The 18,156-nt window shown below is 34.4% G+C and overlaps 3 protein-coding genes across 3 annotated transcripts in view; 2 read left to right on the top strand and 1 right to left on the bottom strand.

Annotated features, from left to right (window-relative positions):
* The window catches only part of LOC131953352 (ATP-dependent RNA helicase DHX8), a 108,681-nt gene extending 105,239 nt beyond the window's left edge, over nucleotides 1–3,442 (top strand). Inside the window, exons 19-24 of the mRNA XM_059316507.1 lie at nucleotides 69–209; nucleotides 601–894; nucleotides 1,133–1,261; nucleotides 1,654–1,850; nucleotides 2,173–2,352; nucleotides 2,826–3,442. Of these exons, the coding sequence (XP_059172490.1) occupies nucleotides 69–209; nucleotides 601–894; nucleotides 1,133–1,261; nucleotides 1,654–1,850; nucleotides 2,173–2,352; nucleotides 2,826–3,063 (1,179 nt within the window). The 3' untranslated portion in view covers nucleotides 3,064–3,442. The remainder of the gene's footprint in view (nucleotides 1–68; nucleotides 210–600; nucleotides 895–1,132; nucleotides 1,262–1,653; nucleotides 1,851–2,172; nucleotides 2,353–2,825) is intronic.
* A 963-nt stretch (nucleotides 3,443–4,405) lies between these two features.
* LOC131953363 (UDP-GlcNAc:betaGal beta-1,3-N-acetylglucosaminyltransferase 7-like) lies at nucleotides 4,406–6,576 on the top strand. The gene has a single exon (XM_059316520.1). It carries the CDS (start codon nucleotides 4,745–4,747, stop codon nucleotides 6,269–6,271), a length of 1,527 nt encoding a protein of 508 aa, XP_059172503.1. The 5' UTR covers nucleotides 4,406–4,744; the 3' UTR covers nucleotides 6,272–6,576.
* A 1,228-nt stretch (nucleotides 6,577–7,804) lies between these two features.
* LOC131953361 (cytochrome P450 20A1-like) lies at nucleotides 7,805–15,748 on the bottom strand. Its single transcript, XM_059316517.1, has 12 exons — nucleotides 15,568–15,748; nucleotides 14,167–14,216; nucleotides 13,501–13,670; nucleotides 13,075–13,220; nucleotides 12,805–12,972; nucleotides 12,234–12,315; nucleotides 11,563–11,739; nucleotides 11,169–11,292; nucleotides 10,589–10,700; nucleotides 10,373–10,437; nucleotides 9,722–9,871; nucleotides 7,805–9,098 (listed from the first exon to the last, which is right to left on the bottom strand). Exons 1-12 carry the CDS (start codon nucleotides 15,637–15,639, stop codon nucleotides 8,996–8,998), a joined length of 1,419 nt encoding a protein of 472 aa, XP_059172500.1. The 5' UTR covers nucleotides 15,640–15,748; the 3' UTR covers nucleotides 7,805–8,995.
* Between the last annotated feature and the right edge of the window lie 2,408 nt (nucleotides 15,749–18,156).

The raw sequence follows: 18,156 nt of genomic DNA, 5'->3' as shown, positions 1-18,156 counted from the left end.
AAAATCTGAATTATTTATTTATTTTTAGTTGTTGAAAAGTGTCAAATATCTAACCCTTTAATCTGCAGGTTATTATTGCCACCAACATTGCAGAGACATCATTAACCATTGATGGTATCTACTACGTGGTTGATCCAGGTTTTGTCAAGCAAAATGTTTACAACTCTAAAACTGGGATGGATCAACTTATTGTCACCCCCATCTCACAGGTCAGTCATCACATGCTAGAATATAGATCTAGCTCTTTTTTACTCATTCCACCAGAGAATCAGATGAAGCAATATGGGTTGCCTAAGTATGTTCCCTCTTTTGAAGGAATGTTGGCACTATTTTTGTTACAAACTCAGTTGCAAAAGCTGGTGAATGCATACCAAAGTTAATAAACCTATCAAATGCTAGAAACACTCAAAATTCTCATCTATTAATTAGGTAATTAAAATTAAACAAATGGTATAAAGTAATCAAAGTAATGATTTTTAAAAGATTTGTTTTTAAATTTAATTTGTTTATGGATAACATTAGTTTCTTGTAATTTCAACATAATTGTTGCCAAAAACGACGTTGTGGGTAATGGTTAATATTAATTCCTTGATATTTTAGGCCCAAGCCAAACAGAGGGCAGGCAGAGCAGGACGCACAGGTCCAGGTAAATGCTACAGGTTGTACACAGAGAGAGCCTACAGAGACGAGATGTTGTCCACCAATGTCCCTGAGATCCAGCGTACCAACCTGGCCTCCACTGTTCTCAGTCTTAAGGCCATGGGCATCAACGACCTGCTTTCTTTTGATTTCATGGACGCCCCACCCATGCAGACACTTATATCAGCTATGGAGCAGCTGCATGCCCTTAGTGCGTTAGACGATGAAGGTCTTCTCACTCGGCTCGGCAGAAGGGTATGTTTGTTGTTCATCTTGGTTGAGAGTTTTTTAAATCTTTTGACTGGGTAAAATGGTAGCTTGTGTTTGTTAATCTTTTTTTGTGAAGAGAATTAGATTTACTTTTGACTTTGCTTGTGAGGTGGGAAGGTTTTTTCATTCATTTAAAAAAAAATTTTTAACGTTACCATTTAGTAATTAAAATGTAAACTTTTAATATGAGTCATAATTTAGCTGTTTGAATGCACTGTTTCAGATGGCTGAGTTCCCTCTAGAGCCTATGTTGTCTAAAATGTTGATCATGTCTGTCCATTTGGCATGCAGTGATGAGATATTGACCATTGTCTCCATGCTCAGCGTTCAAAATGTTTTTTACAGACCCAAGGTATGTAACATCGTTAGCTTATATTTTTAAATACTAGAGAGATGGACATAGTGGAGCATGTTGTAATAGACCTTTACTCTAGTGTTCTGCTGACTTGTTTTGTAAGATATGGAGGTGGTGGAATTGTGTTACACTGAAGTTGTTGGATTTAGACTTGTTGGACAGAGTTGTATTAGACTTCTATTTCTCTCATGTAAACTTGACTATGTTGTGTGTGTACCAGTGTTGTAATAGACCTAAATGTTTCTCGTGTAAACTTGACTACGTTGTGTGTGTACCTGTGTTGTAATAGACCTAAATGTCTCTCATGTAAACTTGACTATGTTGTGTGTGTACCAATGTAATAGGCCTATATGTCTCATGTAAACTTGACTCTGTTGTGTGTGTACCAGGACAAACAAGCTGTGGCAGATTCCAAAAAAGCCAAGTTCCACCAAGCTGAGGGGGACCACTTGACTTTACTGGCCGTGTACAATTCCTGGAAGAACAACAAGTTCTCAAGTCCTTGGTGCTATGAAAACTTTGTACAGATAAGAACATTAAAGAGGGCCCAAGATGTCAGGAAACAGATGCTGGGGATCATGGACAGGTTGGTAGTCAATAAGACTTATCAATTGGCTTAGTCTTTGAAATTATTGGTTAAAAATCTTGTTCCACCTAGTGTATAGTTAAAAAAATTTAATTAATACTGGAAAATATCCTAATCAAAAATGTTTTTTATTATTTTTTTTTTCATTTTTAATTATTTATTTAAATTTTACTTTTTATCAATTTTTAAAACACTTTTTATAATTTCTTATTTTAATTATTGTAGCTAGAATTAAGGCTGATAAAAAATAAATTTCAACACATGCATATTGAGGCCACTGTATACTTTTGTAATCAAATATTTGTGTCTGTTGTATCCTTAGACACAAGCTTGATGTTGTGTCCTGCGGAAAAAACACAGTTCGTGTACAGAAAGCCATCTGCAGTGGTTTTTTCCGCAATGCTGCTAAGAAAGATCCTCAAGAAGGCTACAAGACCATTGTTGACAGTCAGGTTGTTTACATTCACCCATCCAGTGCCCTCTTCAACAGGCAGCCAGACTGGTAGGTGTTGTGTTTATAGTTGGTTCTGAGTACTTCATAGTCAAGATATCTGTTGTAGATTTGTTTACTAGTACGTGACTTTAACCTTTTGAAACTGTGGTACAGCTTTTTCGGTCCACGTCTTAAATCTCTGTGCTCCAGCAGACCAATAAAATATTTGGGCCAAGAGCTAAGGGTTCAAAGGGTAAAAACTCTAAAATTCAATATCTACGACTTGTTTGTTTCAACCCTTTTTTTTTCACTTGACCATTACAATTAACTCATATAATTATATCCAGATACATTTTTAAAAAAAGTCATATAATTCTACTGAGATGAACAGAGTAAAATTCTATCTCAGTTTTTTTCAACCAAATATTTTTCTATTGTACAGTTAGAAATAGACTATTAAAAATATTAATAGAATTTTAAAAAGTAATTTTTCCACTTTTGTTTAAAGATAACTCATTAGATTTTTGTTGTTGTCTAAACAGGGTTATCTACCATGAGCTTGTGTTGACCACCAAAGAGTACATGAGAGAAGTCACAGCTATAGACCCCAAATGGCTGGTGGAGTTTGCTCCCAAATTTTTCAAACACTCCGACCCCACCAAACTGAGCAAACAGAAGAAACAACAGAAGATTGAACCATTGTATAACAAATATGAGGAACCTAATTCATGGCGTATCTCTAGGGCATTTAGGAAGTTCCACACTAAAGTTACCTTTTGATTTACTGTACATTCTTATGTATTTTTTGTCACTAATCTTATCTAGTATAGTAAAACAAATTATACTGATATGTAACACTTGCAAGAATTGTAGGTATAAAGCTTTTTGAAACATTTGCAATTAATTTTTAGCATTACTGTAAAAAGTTAAAAAAAGCAAAATGCTTTTTTTTTGTTTTTTTAATACTGGAGATTTTTTAAAAAATAAACAAAGTAAAAAAATTGCTAAAAGTGTATATAATGGAACTCCTTAAAAAATAATTTCATGTTTACTTTTGACAAAGATGTGAGTGTATGTTCAGTACTTTAAAAAATGTGAAATGTATAAAGTGAAACCAGTATAGGCATTGACTATGACAATAAAAAAGTGATAAGAACAAAATGCTCAACAGTTTTTTTTTGGTCTTAATTTTGTGTTTGCAAGACAAATTACAGTCAGTTTTTGTTTGACATAGTTATCTTAAAAACAGTTGATGTGACAATTGGCTAAATCATTTAAATCAAATGAATATGCACATTTCTTTATGGGTAAAATGCAGTTATGGTGTAATCTAAATTCATTTCATTTCCTCTTCTCCCTTCAAGCAATATTACCATAGGTTTTTAAAAGAAAGTCTCACATATTGTTCAGAGGTTAATATTGTGAGAGGTTAATCTAAACCTGATTCAAAATTATATTGTTGTAGGTACCTGTTATAATGGAGAGTAGAACTGAAGTTCTTAAGTAACTTTGATCAAACTTATTGGCTAATTACACAGAAGTGCAATTTTATTTCATCATCTTTAATTAGCAACAAAGTAGTCTCATTGATTTTTTAGTGCAGACTTTTTATTTTACTGTAAAACTTCTCTAAAGTCTTCATGGTATTGTTGCAATGTTAAGTTTCTTTGAAGAATTAATATTATATTTACAATTTTCATAAATAAATTTTAATTTAGGCCTTACTCAAAAAGAAAAAAATGTAATGTAAAAAAAGACAAGTGGCATGGGAAATAAAAATCCGCCTAAAGTGTTAAAAAATTTCTATTAGGCCTACCTAAAAATTTATCATATAGGCTTCTAAAGACAAATGATAGCTTCGCTATAGTTTTTTGTTTTTTAAATGGCAGCTTATTTTATTTAATTTTGATCTGCTTACTTTATTCAAAAACTTTTCAGAATTTTATATTCTAAATCTCAAATTAGAATATTTTTGTTTTAAAAAGGTTACGAATATAATCACCTTTTACTGAAGTCAATATACTATTGATCTAAACAAAAAAACTAAGATAAAATATTAGCTGTTAAAATAGGGTTTTACAGTACCATTATTTTACTTTCTAGTCCTTGCAACTTCGATCAAACTAATTATCGTGCATGGGACATCACCGTGTCTTTTACTTAAGGATAAAAAAATTAGCAATGAATTCTTTTAGCAGACAGAAAATATAGTATCAAGAAAAGAAAGTGATAGAAGAAAATAACAACTGGAATAACAGATTTAGATTTACTGGTATGTGTTTCATGGTGTGTGATTATTTGAAAAAAAAATATCATAACGTTGATGTTATTCAAACGGATGAATTAATGAATTCAATTGTATAGACTAAATGCAACATAAAAGTGGATTGTTATTTTAGACGACTACCTCGCGGTGAATTTTGTTTTAAGAATTTGAACATTGAACTTGATCTTCGTAGAAATGATTGGAAAACGGCGCAGGATTTTCGTGAGTGGATTTTTTCTAACGCTCACTCTTCTGTTCGGGATTTTGTACTTCGAGACGATGTCCCCGGCACGCATTAAGCAGCTTCACGACATAGCCAACAAGAGTTATAAAAAAATGTTGAACGACAGCTTGAAAGGAGCCGCGGCTAAGGGAAAGTCTGCAGAAGGAAATTCGTTGATCTCCTCGCTCGATCAAGCAATCGCCCATGCTTCCAACAATTCTAACAACGCCAAAAAAGATCAAGTCTCAGATCTTGTTCAAAATCTGAAGACGTATCTTGAAGCTAGCAAAAGCGAAGTGTCGCAGCCAAAAGACCCAGCGCCCAGTAAACCCCCTGAGGAAAACAAGCCTGCGGTTGTTGAAGAATACCACAGGGAGCCTGAACCCTATAACCTGAAAGCGGAACCCAACCCTGCTCAGTTTTATGACGTCAGCGTACCCGTACCGGGAGACAACTCTCGTCAGATGACGATTGGTATTTCTAAACACTACCAGCTGAACCGCATAACTCACAGCTGGGCGGAGAAAGATCGCTTCAGCCCTCACGAGAATGCGCTGTTTGCTCTACGCAGGTACCAATCCCCGTGGCTTCTCCAGTTCCGACCGCCAATCCCCATCGATTTCAAAAGTTCCATCTGCAAAGGCTCGCCGCCGTTTTTACTCATTGTAATCCCATCGTCGCCGACGAACCGCATGTCGAGGATGGCCATTAGACAAACATGGGGGAGCGTGGGCAGCAGCGGTGCTTGGCCGCACAGGAAAGTCAACGCCAAGGTGCAGGTGCTGTTCTCTATCGGGCACGAAGTCATCTCCCCCAACCTCCACCACTTGATCCGGCTGGAGAAAGACAAATACCAGGACATTTTGGAGTTCAACATGACTGAAGACTACCGCAAGCTGACGGTCAAGATGCTGGGGATACTACGCTGGGTCAACACAAACTGCCCGGGGGTCGGATTTTTCCTGAAGGCGGACGAAGATTCCTTCATCAACGTGCCTCTGTTTGTTGACTATCTGTTAATAAATCAAAAAAGTTTGTCACGGTCGGTGATGGGAGCGATGTACAACGCTCCCCCTGTCAGACGCTGGGGGAAATGGCGGGTCTCCATTCTGGAATATCCTTTCCAGAGATTTCCTACGTACGCGTCCGGGAGCTCTTATCTCATCGCTGGCAACGCCATTGGGGACATAATAAAAGCGTCGGAGTTTTTCATTCCCATCGCCATTGAGGATGCCTTTATCACTGGGATCTTATCCAAAGCCGCGGGCATCACGAGGTACCACTGCCCCGCCATGGCGATGATGGGCGAGGTCACGTGGAGTAAAGGGGTGCCGCCCATGTGTGATTTCCTGGCCAGTCGTCTGGCCATGACGGACTGCACGGTGGAGATCTTTGACCGGATATGGCTGGCGTCTCAGGTCGATTACTGCGGGACTCATGAACGCTGGGGTCTCGAGGACATTGGCAACCAGTGGACGTTTAAACGTGTCAGTTACTAGCTCAATTTATCGTGAAAAGCATTCTACAAACATTTAGAATCCAGTATTTAATTTTTTGAAGATTGTAAAAATATGGAGTAGCAATTTTGTTGGTGGGTTGGTTGTTTTGTTATTTAATTATTGCTTTTATTTGGAGAATTATGGGAAAAAAAGTAAAATTAACATGTGTGCTTGTATAACGGCAATATTTTTATGAGCATAGCTATTTTCTGTCTGCTGTATGTATGATAACTGTAAAACAAGCAATACCGTATGGGGTAATCACATACATTTTAGCATAATAAAAATGTCCAGTTCTGTCCGAGTGAATTGTGTTGACTTCTAAGGTATTTTCATCATTACAAGGTTAGGTGTACACCAGTCTACTGGTCCGTACACTGTTGAGGTAGAATCTATATATGGCAGTTGCTTAGATTAAAAAGCAGTGCCTTTTAAATATTAAATATGCTTATTCTTAACCCCAAATAGTGTGAGTTTTAAATATTAAAAAGCACACCTTAAAACTGTTTTTAGTATCTTTTTAAAACACAGAACTTTTAAAGACTTCAAGAAACAAATACAAGGAAATACAGGTGATTTACATGAATGTCACGAATTAAAATTTTGTTTTGACCCTCAACGTTTTACAAAACAACCTCTAACCAGATTCATTCCCCACTAAGAAAAAAAATGTATATAATGATAAACCTCACATCTGGGCGCAGTAAACACCTGTTGAATACTTTTGTGACACGTCTGATGTGTCAGCTTCCATAATTCAGCATAAATCTAAGTAATTAATCCTGCTAATTCTTACTTTTGCTAATTGACATGGTACCTAGGCTCTCTATATTTTGTACAAAACATCAATTCTAAAGCAGAATGCAGATTTTCTTTATACATAAGTCAACTATAACTATAATGAGAACTAATTATTTTACCAGTTGGGTAGACCTACAACTTGTAGAACAGTTTGCTAAAATTATTGTATTTATCATTACATTTCTCATTATAGGCCTACATCTCTTATCATTTAAAATAAGCTGCATTTATTTCTGGTTTCATAGTTTCAAATTTAGCTGACTGGGATGCTGCAAAGTGTAAAAATTTCTTATTTAAAAAAAAATCAATGATGTTTAATTAAATAATAGGTGTCAAGTATCAATACTAATTAGTTGGGGCAACAGGTTCACAAGATGTGGGATGGTAGGCTTGTCCCTTTAACTTGCCATTTTACAAAATGTCTTGACTTAATAAATTTCTAATTTATCATTATTATTTAAAATGTCTGAACAATTAATTTAAAGTTGTTTTAATGCAAAATGTCTTGAATTATTTCCCTTGAAAGCATAATACAAAGTGTCCTACCTATTTTCTGAATTTTTAAAAGTTTTTTTTGAAGTTGTTAAGACTTAGTAACATGACAGCCTCCTACATTTATTGAAGTGACAGTAAAATTTGATTTTCTCAACTTAAAGCTCTTAGATTAAGTCAAATGTGAAATAGACGTATGATAAAAGAAAGCAGTGAAACAAAAAAAGCAAATATGTGACTGACTAGTATTATGTATTTATTGAGAAATACATACATTGAATGATCAAAACAATAAACCATAACCACTAAAATGAAAACAGGAAAAAAATCAAACTAAATAATGTATAGCTAAGCTGTGATATTATACACAGACATCTATAAAGTTATTATTACACATATTCAAATGATGCTTTATCTTTATAATATATTTGAAACTTTACATCAGGGAATGTATGAAACTTTATGTGAAAACTTAAAACAAAGCTAAATTTTATAGTTTCATAGATATACTACGCCTGTAACTAAAATGAAAGATGCTGGCATTTTTGGACACCTAAGTGAGTGTTGTGTGACTAGTTAATGTTAACTTGTATTTTTTATTAAGTCAGTTAAAACAAAAAGTTACAAATGAAAGTATGAGAAAATTTTAATCAACCAACCACTTTTATGATACATAGAGTTTTACAGATATTTATTATATAGTTATTAAAAAAGTTTTATATTTTGTTGAAAAAAATTAAATTTCAAAAGCATTTATCATGCTGTGATCACAAGTTCTTGTAAACAAAATAAATGTTTGACATACAAGGAGCTGATAGAAAAAAATGCTACTTTAACATCTTTAAAAAATAATCCTCACAACTAACTAATGAAAATCTGAAACTGCAAAGATATTGACTTTAACACATTTGATGGCATCAATTAGCTGTAGCTTCAACAGGGATAAGGGTTAAAATCCCATCAATTTAATAAACAACATAGGACATAAATAAACACATGAATGCTAAACAATACCCACTGAAACAGTTCACTCAAGCACACAAGGTACAGATTCCATAACCCAACACTTAGCATACACATACAAAAAATGTGAATTTGATCTCCAGCAAGCAGTCTTCACACTTCACATTTAAGATTTTATTTTTTACAATTGGTGGAGTTTCACTTTAGTAGAATTCAAAATGTGACACTAATACATTTAAATGCTGTAATTATAATTGAATTAAAAGCAGCAACAAGTAGATTATGATGAACATATGCATAGACCAACAAGAAAGTTAGTACATAACTAAGAAGAAGGCAATCAAAATAAATGCTGAATTTATTTTTTTTTTTAACAAAAGAATATTTTTGTTGATATTTAATTTTTTAAAAACTTTTAATTGGTTCTAAATTGGAAACTTGAAGTTATCTACTAATTCAAAAAGGGAGCTAACCCCGCTTGCTGATTTTGACCCAGATTTCCTCTTGAGGGTGTGTTACAAGGCCGTACACTGGCTGGACAACTTGGTCATCCAACAAGCTGATGTTGTATCTACAACAAACATGTCATTTCTTGAGCTTACATACAACTGTGACATTTATTATTCATAGTGAAGTTAAATAGATAGATTCTAAATCTAAACATAAATGTTAACTACTATACCAAGATTTTAACTGTCTACCTTAAAGGTATCTTTTAAATACAAAATGATTTAAGCTATGTAAACAACATGAAAACAAATGTATTCTAGAAAACAAGGGTTATAAACAAGTGTTACTGATAAGATTTTTACAACATGTTATACACAAGACCTTTACAAACATGTTATAGACAAGAATTTACAGAATAACATGTTATAGACACAGCCTTTAAAAACATATTATAGGCAAGACCTTTACATACAAACTTTGTAGACAAGACTTTTACAAACATGTTATAAACAAGACCTTTACAGAATAACATGTTATAGACACAACCTTTAACAAGACCTTTACAGACCACCTTTACATACAAATGTTATAGACAAGACTTGTACAAACATGTTTTACACAAAACTTTTAAAGACAAACATGTAATAGCCAAGATTTTACAGATAATTTGACAAATTACAGACTAACATATACAGACAAGAACAAAACTAAATTAGCAGCGTTTCAGACAAGGCCTTTACTTACTTGCGTATCAATGTGGCTAGCAGGACAGTAGACTCTAGGTATGAAAATTTGTGGCCAGGACACTTCCGCTTGCCAGCAAAGCCAAAAGGACTGAAGGCGAATGAAGATCTGTTCTTGCTGTTTGCTGCACTGAAGCGATCTGGGTCAAACCTGTAACAAAACAAGATATGATTGAGTACAAAACCTGTCATCTAGAGATCAAATCCCATTGTGATACTGACTTGCAACCCTATTTAGTCATTGCAGAAAATGCTACATCATCATCTTTCTCCATTTCTGCCCAAGACACATGGGGCAGATGAAGTAGAGTTCATCTGTTTCTGGGGCCTGTGCATATGAAGGGATAGTGTGGTCAGCACTATACCCAGCCGCCTTTGTTTTCCCTAATGTGAGTTAGGTACTCATCAAGGATGGTCTACTGACTTGAACCCAGATTCGAACTCGAGACTTTTTAATTAGCAGTATAGCTTTCTATCACTAGGCTATGCTGTCCCCAAATGCTACATGAGTAAAAAATATACAAGTGCATGAAAAATAAAAGTGCAACCATGGTAATCCAAGAATCAAAAGGAAAAACAAAGTGGTAGGTAAAGAAAGAACACAGAACATTTAGAAACTATTCTACAACCAAGCTGTATTGAAATGACTTACTTATTTGGCAATGGCCAAAGCTTGGCATCCTGGAGCACAACACCAAATGCATGAATCACTGGTGTCTGAGGGAAAAAATAATAAAAATGCTAATTACATGATATTTTAAAAAAAATTTTAGCTTCTATTTTTATCCTAGCTGTCAAGGGTTTAGAGCTGCTGAAAAGTATTTACAATTGGATTTGTTAATAAAAGTTCTGAAATCAAGTAGCTTACACTTTTGGGTATTTTGTGTCCACCAAGCTCACTGTCAAAGTCTTGAACCCTGGCACCCCAGGGTGCAACAACAGCACAACGCAATGTCTCATTCAATACTTGATTCATGTAGCTAGAACAGAGATGATAATAAATGGTCAAACTAAACAAAACTTTGTTAGAAAATATGCAACTTTAAAAAAAAAATTAATAAAATCTTTGTATGGTTACAGAATGAAAATATCTACACCAATTTGTAGTTACAAAGTCTGATTAGCTTTACTTTATCTGTCTAAAGCAACCACAACATCCTCTGTATTGCTATATTTACATTGCAAATAAAACTAAGAAACTATCCCTGTTTAACTGAGTGACTGGCATCACGCTTCTATGAAAATGATACCAAAGAAGTTTGTTATGGGTCAGTTGTAGGTTAGATTAGAATAGGCTAGAATAGTCCTGAACAAGGGTCGAGGGCTGCTCCGTAATGTGTAAAGATGAGAACAAATAAAGCATTGAACATTTGCTTGGATCATTTTCTGCATTGAATAAAACCCAGACGTAACAGTTTTTTTTCCAAAGGTACTAGAAATACTCAAACCTGAGCTGTCCATAGTTTGTGTCACTGACACTGCCTTCATCACCCAGAACCTTCTTGACCTCTTTATAAACTTTCTCTTGTACGTCCTTGTGTGTGGCCAGAAAATATATACACCAAGATAGCACTGTAAGTGTAAAAAAAACAATTTTTAAATATGTTTTTCAAACACTTTTTTTACTATAAAAAAAAATCTACTTCATCTGCTCTTTAACCCTGTTTTGACAGGTCCTTACTATCCAATAAGGGTGATTATGCTTCAAACTATATAGTAATTGCAATTTTTTTCTGAATAATTTGAGCTTATCACCAGCTTTGCAACAATTCAATAATTTTTACATTTTGTAAGTAAGTTCCAAGCATATCTAAAACAAAAACTGGCTGATGTTTCACTCACAGTTGGCTGTTGTATGAAAAGATCCGACGAGATAGGTCAAAGCATCGCTGACTGTCTGCTCCTCGCTGGTGCTGAGCTCAAGGATCTCATCAATCAGAAGTTGACCCTGTTTCTTCAGGTTGTGCTCTTTACGATGTTCTACAACCTTCTGAATGGTGTTGTGCAAGTACTTCTTGGCTAAATTTTGTCAAAATGTTTTTAATTATGTAAATCTTTTATGTGTATACAAGTATAATTTTAAAACCAAATGATTACATTCTAAAAAAATCACTGTTTATAATTGTTTTTAAGCTATAATTTAAAAAAAAAATTATACAAAAAAAATATTTGTATAAAGTAATACGAATCCTAATAATTAACTTTTGTATCAATTATTTTATATATAAGTTAAACAAACAAATTAATCATATAAGTTAAACAAAAGGATTAATCACATAAAATATTGATACAATTTTTTGGATCCACACTTCTATAAAAACAATGTAAAACCCTGTCAGTTGTCTACAACTCCAGCTGCCCACTCTTCCTTTGAATACATGATCACATAATGCAGACCTACATGAGACCAGAAAGTACCACTTGGTGTTGTGGTATACATCTAGACTTGCCTTGGTTTGTACTAAACTGGAGCACTGAGTGTTTTTTGCTTTAACACATAAAGTTGCTGTTACCTTCATTAAACTGTTTCATCCTTGGGCTGCTCTCATCTGGTATAACAGGGTCAGTCAGTCTGTGTTCCATTTCACTCCAGGCCTAATTTTAAAAATATTGAGTCATGTACACACATGGTTATATAAAGGGTATATATACACTATCACAAATGTTATCACTCCTCCTCAATGCATAAGATTTCTTTTATCCAAAAAGGTTCTGCACATCACTAATCTAAAGATGATCAATGATTTTATGGTTACTCTTAATATGAATATGTACTTGGTGTAACTGAAGATGCACATTTAAGTGTATTGAAGGAGGCAAAAATAAACCCCTAATATATATGTCTGACCTTCTAATAATTTCTACATTTCTGTCTTTTCATTTGCCATTGTAATATACTATTTAAATCAAAAGACTTTATGGACACCCATAAGTTCAAGTTATTTTAAATAGGTTGTTTCTTGCTTAAAGTCATTTATTTAAAAAATAACAACAACAGAAAAACAATCAAAGTATTAAAAGTATAAGAACATACTAAATGTAAGAAAGGATGCTAAAAAAATTATACAGTCATCTCTTCCTCACCTTATCATATGCATTCCGTATGCTCAACACCAACTTATCATCCTGAAAACTTTCTCCCATCAACACAAGTAGAGCAGCCTTGATGGCAAAGCTGTACATATCTTCACACAAAGGGATGTGATCCTGCTCCCCTTTCTGAGCCCATTTCTTCTCTACTGTCTTGGCAACCTAAACAGTAATTTGAAACCATGAGTGTAATCTTGAGCCCTTGTTATAGCTGGACTTGGAGATAAAGAGAATTTTCCAAATGTTTTGTTGTAAAATACTCACTTTCTGAAAGCTTTCAAAATATGTCTGGAGCTTTTCATGCTCAAATGCACGATCATAATATTGCCTTCGCTTTCGCCCATCAGCTCCATTAGCAAACTGGATAGACAATGGCCCGATCATAGGCTCAAACAATTTAAATAATTCACCTAAACAAGGATAACTTTGATTAGCAGAAGTAAGGATAAATGTAGCCTCAATTCTTACTTTTAAACATTCTAAATACATCTTAACAGTAAAAGGCATAGGCAATATTTTTAAAACACTACCTAAAATAAGAAAACCAAAGTTAATATTTATAGTTTAAACCACGCAACAGTAATTAGCTAAATAATATATTAATATTTTATTAAAAAAAAACAATCATTGTCTTGAAAATAAATGAGAACTGTAAAGTAGACATAGATATCAATGTACATTAATACTTACAAGGACGGTCAAACACAGCGGAATGCTGTTTAAACAGATCTGAGGATGCTATGCTAACCACATACACCTGACCCCACCAAAAGCCAGTGATAGGTCCATATTGCTCATGAGCAGACACTAGAAATTCATGGAGACTTCCAGCACGTGCGATGTCACTTAAGTTGCCATCTCTACAGAGCAGAATAAAAATTATAAGCATTAAAATTCTAACCTTTACTTTTAGTATTGTTAAGCAAATTCAATTCTATTGCATTTGCTTTTTTTTCATGGTGATAAATCTATTATTATCAGTAAATAAACATGTAATTAACATTTTTATAAACAATTTAGTTCTTTTTTTTTGTTTAAAATTAGTTCTAAGCCCTAAATCTATCCCTAAAACTGTAAGAACTAATAGTTAAAGTAAAGCCAGCAACACTCAAGGTCAACATCATAAATACATTGTTGTTAATATGAAATTTAACATCATAGGAATGTAAACCAATACAGCAACAAATGGCAGAAAAAAAAACCCATGTTCTGTTCATCTAAAGACTGGAACAAAACTTTTGTCAAAAGTATAGCCCTGAAGGCACAAGTCAACTAAGTCAGTTGACTCTTTAAAATTAATATTTAATACTTACTCACAAGTCTGTTGGCCCTATAAAATTAATATTTAAAACTTACTCAGTGGTTGAGGGATCCAAGCCTGGAATACTTGTCACTTTTTTAGAGCTCTGTAATTTAATACAATTATTAAAATGTAATTTTATGTATGAATATAGTTTGTCATTATAGTCTATTATAATTATATAATTAATTAATTATAGTAAGTCTATAGTATAGGCCTACTATATTTAATATCAAAGTGACTACTCGGAAGAAGATTTTTCTCCCCAACGTCTCCACTTAGTCTGCAAAAGATAGCTATGCGCATGCGCAGTGACCTATGGCCAGGGTTAGGGATAGGATTAGGGCTAGGGTTAGGGATAGGATTAGGGATAGGGTTAGGGATTAGGATTGGTGTTAGGGTTGTGCGGTTGTAAACACACGCATGCGCATTACCATCAAAAACATCGCCACGATGGCAAGTCATAGTTTCTCTCCATTGCACATGCGTATCTTTTTCCGGCTAGCACCGGCCATTTAATATTTATTATTTAAGTTATTTAATATTTAGGTAGGCTAGGCCTTTATTATAATATTCAACTAGATTACTAGATCCAGGCATTTTTTTTCTAGGCCTATATCAAATTAAATTATAATAAATATTGGTAATCTATCGTTTTGGGTACGTAAAATCGCCCGCGACTTGTAATGTGAAAACCAGGTGACTCCTTAAATTTTAATAATTATTTCACATTTTGAGGAGGATTTATGTTTTGAAAAATACAAAAATGTTTCCTTGTTTCATTTATGTACCCGTTTTTAAACAATTGAATTAAAACTTTTCAGTAATAAATGAACACCAGCGATGTTTCCAACAGATGCAACCATGCTCAGTTACTATAGCAGCCATCTTGTTAAAGTTTTATTTTTATAGACTGTCTTATAGCGCGAGATTCAGGCGGAAGTCACTCTATTTTACAAATGGCTGCTGTTTATATAGCAAATCTTGCTTGCAGACACTGCTGTTTAAAGTTAATTTCTGGCCTATATTGATATAGTTAGCCATTGATTTAGGTTTATTATTCATTTATCTATAATATTTGACACAAACATATGACAATACACTTCTATCACAGCCTTGACAATGAGGTAACGTTTTTGTACATTAATAGCCGCGGGCGATTTTACGTACCCAAAACGATAGATTACCTAAATATTAAATTATAAATATAGATTTTATAGAATCTAGCTAGATTCTAGATCTAGATCTAGTCTTGATAGATCTAGATTCTAGATCTACCAAATCTAGATAGAAATCTATATTAAGTCCGAGTGAGTTTGAAGAAGAGTTGAAAAGACTATTTTTATTTTTTCTACAGGTTGCTCATTAATTAAATAATTAATAATTAAAGTTAAAGAAAAAAAACAAATCATTTGAAATTAAATAGAAATAATTTAATAATAGAAAACATGGCTTACTGGATATAGCCAAATAATGGCTACAAGTAAAGCAGTTAAAAATGTGACAGCGAAAATTGCAAAGTCGAGCATGGTGGCTCACTAAATTAATTTTCAAAACATACAAAAAAGTTATCACTATTTCTACTGCCTACGGAATGCAATGCAAGCAAGAGTATTCCGTTATATTTTCAAGATGCTCAGGTTTTGATAACAGAGTAGCCGCCCTTTGTTTACGTGGCTTCACTCGTCCTTGAACTTCAAAATAATAATTCCTCACACAAGCATTTGACTATTTCTAAAGCTATTTCCTATTCTCCACTCGCATCAGCATCCCCTTTCTTAACACGCACACACAGATCTAGGTGTCGTGAATGTTAATGTTTATCATCAGCCTGTCATTTCTAATCATTTGTCGTTACAAAGCGAAGTCTTCAGAGGGTGAAAACTATAGTGTGAATGTGAGTAGGGATGGGAGGAGGGGGTCGAGAAGAGTCAGAGGTAAACAATATCAACCGGGGAAAAAAATCACAGGTAGGGGAATGTGGGGCTTAAAGTCCCAAGGGCAAGTTGACACGAGAACCCTACAGAAATAACTTGATCATTAAATTAAGACTCAGCAAAATTTTAAAAAAGTTCAATTCCCTAGATGGGAAAAGCAATCGATCTAGGAGAGAAATAAAATAAAATTCCAAAAGCACACAATAGCTGATTTGCTATTGTTGTTCTTGAGTAGACAAAGGCTGTCGAAGCAAATTGTGTAGGAGGAAATTAACAACTTAACAACGAATAATAATAATTAAAAAAAAAAACAAGTGCCATATGTGTCTCTACAAGATATTTAATGAAAAACAAAATGAAGACTACACGAGACTTATACGTCACACGGAAGTAAGATGGCTTTCGAAAAAGAAATGCTGGAGACGATTTATGAAGCTTTCTGATACTCTTAAAGATATTTTAAGTGAAGATTGAACAATTTGTTTACAGTCGATGATAAGACATAAGTGAATGTTATTATTGATCATCTGAGAATGTTATCGGCTGATTTAAAAGAAAGATTGTCTCCGTAGAAAAAAATGGATTTCCCAATTCGGGTGATGCAGCAAGAGTGAGTACATTTCAAATATATAATTTTTTTTTTCAATATATATTTGAAATATGCTGAATCAAGAAAGCTAACAGAAGGAGAAAAGATGAGTCAGATGAGACCATCAAAAGGTTATTTTAACAGGTGCAATGGTAAAGGTTTGTGAGGAAACCAGACATCGCATTCAAATCTTCTTCTTCTTCTTCTTTCTTAATTATTAGTGTTGAAGGGGATCGAGATTTATCTGCCAGTGGGTTTGAACTCGAGACTTTGTTCGAATTTATCAACCATGAGCATGTCTCTCCTAGAAGAGTGGCTGTCCCCAGCTAACGAGCCTCATCTGCCCGAGGGTTCGAACTCGAGACTTTTCGGTTTAGCAACCATGAGCTTTACCGACTCGATTACCCCCTAATTCAAATGATATTGGCAAACTGTAGAACCTAGTGGGGAAAGGGAAAATTCCGCAAACAGGCTTAATTAAAAATTAAATATTTTACTTAGTTTTTTATTTTAATATTATCTTTTTCCCCCACTTATTGTAATGTTTTATACTAAAATGCTGGTAGTATTTCCAGCAAGTTGTATGTCGACTTAAAAAAAAAATCCACACTGGTTATATTTAGAAGTACTCGTATGCTAATTATGACGTAAGGTGTAAAGGGTCATTGTATGTCCAGAGGTGAAACATCACTGTCAATTGTCACAATTTTTGTGTGAAATATGTTGAGGGGTGGGGCAAGGATATATTTTTTCCCTTTAAAATCAGAATTTGTTTTTTGAAAGTTTTTGTTTCTTGTTGTTTTTTTTAAAATCATTTTTTATTTTATTTTTGCCAGTGTTTGGAACCTCCAGAAATTGGGATCCCTAAGCGACGCACAAAAAAAGGTGGACACAAGTTGACAAAGAAAATTGTGTCTGGAGTTACTGTGAGAAAAATACTCAAATCTACAATTAGAAGAGTTAAAAATAATAGGTTTTAACGAGGGGGGGGGGGGGAAATTGGAACAGTGTATTAGACTTTTTTTCTCCAGCGCGGGGGGGGGGGGGGGGGGCGGAACGGACTTCAAACTTTCTGTGTGGACTGAATTTTGTGTGTGTGTGTGGGGGGGGGGGGATATGAGGGTGGAGGATATTGGGGTGGTGTGGAGCTGACACTGGTCAAAGTATATATTTACTTCATAAATTTTATTTCGTTCGGGGGTAAGAAACAATACAACCCCCCCCCCCCCCACCCAAGAGATGTCTGAAGGAAACTCTGGACCGGAGAAAGAGTGAATCGCGAAACTCCACAAATAATGACTTCAAACAAAAACGTCCGTGACATTGTGTTCTGGTAAGAAGTATGATAGCGAAGTAAATAAAATAAAACTACCGAGGGCATTGGCAGGAAAGCAACGTAAAAATGAACGCCCTTGAACAGTAAAGTTTAAAACAAGCTACTTCATGCCAGCCTCCCTCGAGTCGCTGGAGAGTTCCCACCCCCACTCGACCAAGTCTCCATTGGTCAGACGATCACTCGA

The sequence above is a fragment of the Physella acuta genome, unplaced genomic scaffold (genome assembly GCF_028476545.2).
Source record: "Physella acuta isolate Inbredline_101_S28 unplaced genomic scaffold, ASM2847654v3 ptg000917l, whole genome shotgun sequence".
Taxonomy (NCBI): Eukaryota; Metazoa; Mollusca; class Gastropoda; family Physidae; genus Physella; species Physella acuta.
This window is presented reverse-complemented; position numbering and strand designations above follow the sequence as displayed.